Source organism: Culex quinquefasciatus, chromosome 2, assembly GCF_015732765.1.
Source record: "Culex quinquefasciatus strain JHB chromosome 2, VPISU_Cqui_1.0_pri_paternal, whole genome shotgun sequence".
In the NCBI taxonomy this organism is placed as follows: domain Eukaryota; kingdom Metazoa; phylum Arthropoda; class Insecta; order Diptera; family Culicidae; genus Culex; species Culex quinquefasciatus.
Window position 1 is genome coordinate 28,618,864 of NC_051862.1, and position 7,457 is coordinate 28,626,320.

The 7,457-nt window shown below is 33.1% G+C and overlaps 1 protein-coding gene across 1 annotated transcript; it reads left to right on the top strand.

Annotated features, from left to right (window-relative positions):
* Nucleotides 1–737: 737 nt before the first annotated feature.
* Nucleotides 738–2,703, top strand: LOC119767297. The gene is made up of 2 exons (XM_038255585.1): nt 738–797; nt 1,102–2,703. The coding sequence occupies exons 1-2, from the start codon at nt 766–768 to the stop codon at nt 2,675–2,677; spliced, it is 1,608 nt and encodes a 535-aa protein (XP_038111513.1). The 5' UTR covers nt 738–765; the 3' UTR covers nt 2,678–2,703.
* Nucleotides 2,704–7,457: the final 4,754 nt, after the last annotated feature.

Here is a 7,457-nt window from a genome sequence, read left to right on the forward strand (position 1 = left end):
TTGACCTGAGAAAAAAAACCAGGCATTGACAAAGTCACATGAAACAAGTACAATCATGAAACCCAAGATTTTGTGAAAAGAGTTCTTTTTTAACTCCTTTTTTTGAGATTAAAAATCGTTAAAATAATGTATTTGGAGAATTTCAAAATCGAGATCTTGAGGCGGGGTGTACAATACACGCAAAACGACAGCAACCATATTTTCAAAACATTAATTAAATGCTTCAATAACCAGCATTATTTAATTTGCTTAAAATGAGAGATCGTTTCAAATTGATAACTTGTACTGAGAATCGGGTGAAGTTGAGTAATAAACGCCAACACATGTTTGATGTTAAGGAGGGGTTCCATCTGATAAATCAGTGAATCACCCACCAGGCTATTTTAAGAACAATATTATAATTCTACTTCAAAACGCTGTTTGGTGGGGTTGATTGGAGTTGCAAATTGGAAATTTACTTTGAAAATAAGCTTAAATCATGCAAAATCTTTATTTAGAAAAAACTTCAATTTATTGATAGTTGGGGAAAATTTCAAAATAGACCATCAATTAAAAATTACCCTATTACTAAACTTCTCAGTAATTGTTGAGCAGTTCATACAAACAAAGGATAACTGATAGCATGCTTGTAAAAATCAAAAACATTATTAAAGTGTTAGTGTGTTGATAGCAACATAACTCGCATGAAAGATTTTGCTATGTTCTAATAAATCATTCTGCGCTTGAAAGTCAAACAAGATAAAGCTTAAGCTGTCTGCACTGAAAATGAAGCTGCACTCCAGTTTAACTTGGCTCTTGTGAGTTTTGTTAAAATTTCATCATATTTTTTTTGATCTCTTTCACCAGGCATTTAAATTCACCATCTTAAGTAAAAAATTTTTGCTACTTGTAGTTTGTGAGTCATTGTAAGTTGAAAATAGAGATTGTCTCGTGTATCTCGTGAGATAGTTTGGTTAAGTTTGATTTTGTTGTTTTTTTTATCTTTTTTTTGAAAATAATTCTTAAAAAAAAACACTAAACTTAATGAAATGAATTAGATTGAATTAGATCTATTATGTTACAATTACTATCAATAAATAAGAACAGATAATCCCATTTCAGATTAATCGAACACCTTATAGTTTGCAACGCATGGAAATCTTGGATTGCAAAAAAAAATATTATAGTCATTGAAATGGAACAGGAAACTGACCCAGTTTTTCCATCTGATTTGAATTATACTGGTTATAAATACATTGAGTTAAAAACCCCTAAACTCAACGTGCTGACGACGGAAATGCAATCAACGATCTCTACTATGGAAAACTTTACGGCGTTACATGGATGGATTAATAGTGTGCATTTGATGGCGCACTTCAGTTCGTTGAAAATTTACAATTGTAGCACAAGTGAAGTTGTTATCAATCCAAACAGGACATACAAAATGGAACACTTGTCGATCGTGTACGGTAATTTGGCAAAACTTCCCAAACATTTGAATGTGTTGAAGAATTTGGAGAAGCTTTACCTCCACGATAATAAAATCGAGTTCGTTGAAATGGCAGAGTTCAATGGTTTGAATAAACTCAAGCGGCTTGCCTTGCAAAGAAATAAGGTTGTCGAGATCAGAGCAACGCTACAGAATCCAGCGATTCTTCCCAAGTTGGAGATATTTTCTGGTCATGAAAACCGTCTAGTCGATGTTAGTTTTGAACATTGGAATACAACGTCTTTAGGAGAAATTTGGCTGCGTGATAATCAACTGCAGATTGCACTCTCATTTCCCAGTGCATTTCCTGCATTAAAGAATGTTCATATTTATAACAATCCGTTCAACTGCCAATGGCTTACATCTACTATGAAAGAACTCAAAGCTCGTAGCAATGTAACCATTTACAGTGAAAGTGAAACCAGTTGCGACAAAAATGGACCCCCGCACGATGAGCTTGTTCGCAGGGTAAAGCTAAAGGAAACTTTCGCAACAAAACCTTTTCGCATTTGGATGACGCACTTGGATGCCATCAATCAAAATGTTACAGCAAATATCGAACTAATGCAAAAGCAAAATGTATCACTCCATAACAGCTATAGTGAAATGCAAGTCAAATTTGGTCATTTATCAGCAAATATAGAAAATTTTCAAAAGGAAGTAAAACACAAGTTTATGCAAATAACTAAAGAGTCCAACACCTACGAACAACAAATGAATACTTCCTTAAAAAATCTGGAAATATCGATGAAATTCGAAATTCATAACATCACAAAGGCAACAAATTCAGAAGGCATCAAAAGTATAAATTTACTAAAAATAAAGGATCAGGAGCTAGAAGCACAAATAAAGGCATTTCTTGCAAAAGCAGAAGATCTTCAAACAGAGTTAAAAAGTTTATATCTACACCAAGAGCAAGAATCGGCGAAACTGAGACAAGAAATGGCAACACTGGAAAATGAGAGAAAGGCAGATCATCAGCAATTTAAACAAATGTTTGAAGAGTTACAACACCAAATGAACGCATCCTCAATCGAGCTTGAAGACACAGCTTATGGTGGAATTTTCAAACTGGAACGATATTCGGCGATTTTTGTAATTATCGGCATTTTCGGTTTCTTATATCTGTTTCTTATATATGGCGATTATAGTAAAACGCCGAAATCCAACCGGAGAGAGAGAAACTTTCAAGAACAAAGTTCCAATTGAGTCTTTTATGGATGATCCCCAGCAACCAGAAGAACATATTTATGATAGTTTGAATTTTTATTAATAAAGTTTTACTATAATTATTTTATAATGTTTGAAAAACAAATTGTTGAAATAGCATTAGGAAAATTTACGCAAATAAAAAAAAACTTCTGTCATTGCAATCAATTTGATGACTTTAAGGTGAAACTTTACGTTGGCCACAACTTGATCAACCTGAACCTGATCAATTAACGTGAAGACTTCCATCATTGCCATGATTATACGTTCAAAAATATAAATTTTGCGTCGTTTTCAATATTTTGACAAAATTCCTTCTACAAGTTGTTTAGAATAGTGCCCTACACATGCTGATTCCTTTTGGTAACGATTGTCACATTCCTTGCTATGTTATTCAAATTGTCATTAATCAATTATTGCCAACTAGGGCGTCAATGAGTGTACCACACAATTTTATAATTTTTGAAACACATTTATTTTAGACCAAAAATTCTTTCAGTGGCTTCAAGAAAGCAACAACCGGCATATGTTGATTCATTTTGGTGACGAAGTTCGTTAAATTGAATTCAATACAGAGAATTTTAGAGTGATGTTCATTTTTTATCGAAATTGGTCTTCGGCTTCACCTTTAGATTTTTGAATTCTACAGTTTGCTTGCGTGTCGTAGAATCAATATGGCGGACCATTCCCGTATACCCTTAATCTTCCAAATGTAGGCCAAAACAAACACGATAAAAAATGCACAATCTAACCGAAATTAATAGTATTTTCTTCACTTAGAGACAGTGTTTTGAGCGGATAGCAGACTGGATTTCGTCATGTTTATGTGATGATCAAGCGCTGGTTGCCTAGCAATTGGTAGTTGTTAATATAAGGGTTCGTTCAAAATTACGTCCATGAATAGGGGGTCTGGGGTTTGTTACAGCCCATGTTAAAGGTATAGGAAAAGTGCGTGACAGGGGGGAGGGGGGGGGGTCTGAAATCCCGAAAATCTCTGGACGTAATATTTGAACAAACCCTAAGGGAAATTCTCTACCAACTCACACGAAATCGGGAAACGTTGCCCCGACCCCTCTTCGATTTGCGTGAAACTTTGTCCTAGGGGGTAACTTTTGTCCCTGATCACGAATCCGTTTTTTGATATCTCGTGATGGAGGGGCGGTACGTCCCTTTTCCATTTTTGAAAACGCGAAAAAAGTGGTGTTTTTCAATAATTTGCAGCCTTAAACGGTGATGAGATCGAAATTTGGTGTCAAAGAGACTTTTATGTAAAATTGGTCGCCCGATTTGATGGCGTACTCAAAATTCCGAAAAAAAAACCTATTTTTCATGAAAAAAAAAACTATTTTTTTAAACTCTGCCATTTCCCGTTACTTGAAAAAGTTGGTAGAGAATCGCCCTTAAACGTTTAAGAAATTTGACAGATGAAGCATTTAAAACCTTAAAATCATTTGAATTTCATCTACCGTTAAAATGTCATGTAAAATTCCAACTAAGTACCACTCTTTTAAAATTAATAACTCATGAAGGGCCATCCACAAACCACGTAGCAGCGGTTCCACGAAAAACCAGCAGGATTAAGATCAAAAGTGCTTCGTTTTGGCTCAAATTTGGCAAGGGAGTTCCTTGAACAATAACGCCATGTTTAGACCACCCTATTTCGGATAGGACCACCGTAATCTGGTAAACTGGTAAATTATTGCATTCATGTCACTTCATAGGAAATTCTTGAATGAAATTCTGAAACTTTCACCAGTTTCTGTTAAATTTGACATTTCTACACAACTCTTTGGAACTTATCCAAATTTAAAAGCTTCCAAAATTTAACATTTTTTTAGCTGCATATAACAAATTTGAAGAAAAAATTTAAATGAGTAGTACGAACATTATTTCTAACATACTCCTATGTTTAAGGGGTATTGAAACGCAATGTTGAAATTCATGGTCAAAACAGAAAAAATGCCCAACAAAATAAAAAAAAGTTCCAAACTTGTGAGTGATTCGAATGTGTGGCGATGATTGTACCCTTTGTTTCAGCACGAATCCATTTCCAACTTTTTTTTCCAATCTATTTTTGTTTTTGCGACCCCGCTGGTGTGGCAAGAGTTAAGAGCGAGTCCACGAGCAAAGCATACCCATCTCGCATCGACCTCACCAATCTGCCTGAAATTTTCAGGGGTTGTTTGTACATATAAAACTAGCATCTGGCCAAAATATGAGCACTCTAGGTCAACGGGAAGTGGGGCAAATCGGGACACAAAGTTTTAAGGTTCAGAAACGTAAAAAATCTTAAAATTGCTATAACTTAGGCAAAATTAAATTTATTTTCAAAATTCAAAATGCATCTGAAAGGGCTTGAAAAATGCAACAAAATGCAGGGTAGAGCATCCTTATTGGTTAAATTTAAAGGGAGTTATTGGCATTTTAGTGAAAAATAGCATAATTTTCATACTCAAATAAAAAAGTGTTCCATCCAGATATCAACTCGGTTCGACCTGCAGCTTGTAGGGGACATCTGGGACTACAATTCGAGACTGAGAACACTGTGGGTAAGGCAGTTTAACATATTAAATAAATACTTTTACTTTTAGTGATTTTTTTGGTTGTAAATTTTTGCTCGGGGGACCCCTTAGATCCCATTTTCTGGTGATAATTTTATCATATTCGTGTTCCTGAGACAATTTCACAATAGAAACATGCATAAAAATGTTTATTTTGATCCATTTTAACCCTTTAAAAAATAAAAGTTAAAAAAAATTATTAAGCTGCTTTTTTTCTGGTGTCATCTAGTATCCTTGGAAACGAGCTTAATTTTCAATAAATTTGAATCGAATTTTTTTTTCACTTTTATATTTAAAGGGTTTAAATGGATCAAAATAAACATTTTATGCATGTTTCTATTGTGTCTCAGGAACACGAATATGATAAATTATCACCAGAAAATGGGATCTAAGGAGTCCCCGAGCAAAATTTACAACCAAAAAATAACTAAAAGTAAAAGTGTTTATTTAATATGTTAAACTGCCTTACCCAAAGTGTTCTCAGTCTCAGTCTCAGATGTCCCCTACAAGCTGCAGGTCGACCTGGTTGATATCTGGATGGAACACTTTGAGTTTGAAAATTATGCTATTTTTCACTAAAATGCCAATAACTCCTTTAGATTCAACCAATTGGGATGCTCTACCCTGCATTTTGTTGCATTTTCAAGCCCATTCAGATGCATTTTGAATTTTGAAAATAAATTGAATTTTGCCTAAGTTATAGCAATTTTAAGATTTTACGTTTCTGAACCTTAAAACTTGTGTCCTGATTTGCCCACTCCTGACCTAGAGTGCTCATATTTTGGCCAGATGCTAGTTTTATATGTACAAACAACCCCTGAAAATTTCAGGCCGATTGGTGAGGTCCAAACGACGTCCCATACAAAGGGGTATGCCCTAGTCGTGGACTCGCTCTTAAGTTCTGTTTGTGTATTTCGATAAGAATAAGCAAATCAAAATTATGTAAACAATATTAAATTAGCGATTTTTATGAAAAGTTTTATAGGATTTCATACTATTCAATGAGTTTTGCTATATCACAGTAAAGAATGTTGTCGAAACGGTAGTTAACAGCATTTTGATTAAAAATTGACAGTTTTATTGAAAATGCTTTTCCTTTATCTACAAATATGTCTTAATAGTCAAAAACCGTCAAAATTACAACCTATATCACGGCGTGTTTTCTGGGCAACCTTAAGGAGAAAAAATAGTCATCACTACTTTCAAATGTGTCTTATAGGAAATTTTCTCAGCTTTCCAATGCTTCTAAGAGCGAAATGTTTCATCGGGAAATTTCTGAGATATCTCTATTTTAAGTTTTTTCTTTTAAAATCCTTGATTATTAATTGGACACTTTTAAATAACAGTCCAGGAAACTTGTCAAATTATGTGTTTCATGTGTCTTGTGTGGGATTTATTCAAATATTAAAATAATAAAATCGTATTGAAATATTATTTTAAAAAGAACAAATAGATTATTACATAATTTTTGTGTACAAATAACACCGGTCTGCTCTGATCCAGCCTGGAATTAGCTGATACAACCGAAATTTATACAGGTTTGAGATTGATAGGGTATTACAAGATTTTTATGAATAAATATCATATTTCCTTAATCAAACACTAAATAGTTGCATGGATACAAAACATATTTAATACTAGAAATTAAACTGCAAATTTCTGTTGCGAGCTTTAGGAGAAATACTTTTCATTAGTATGAAATGATTTTTTTAGTTTTTTTGTATTAAATGATTAAATGATTAGCAATATTTGAGAAGTTTTTAAGACTCTCATCTTCAATCTCATCTATAAAAAAATATATATATTTCTTGATTTTTTTTTCAAATAGTTTGATAAGAAAGTTTCTGTTTGTTTTTTTTTTGTTAAAATATTATTTAATTTTTGTTCAAACAAAAAAAAATGTTTGTGACGGTGTTTTCAGCATTCTGAATTGGAAGACTCGAGTTTAAGTGCTACTTTTAAGTGCATTTTCAACAGAAAACATTTTATAAAATTTAATTTTTATTTTATACTGATGAAAATATGACTTTTGAAGCTTGCTACAGTAATATGTAGTATATTTTCGATTTCAAATCATATTTGTATTTGTGTTCCTGGTTAATGTTTGCTTAAGAAAATATAAAATATATTCATTAAAATTCAATAATACCATTAACAATCACAAACCTGCCATAGTTTCGGTTGAACAAGCTAAATCAGAGTAGACACGTGTTATTTGT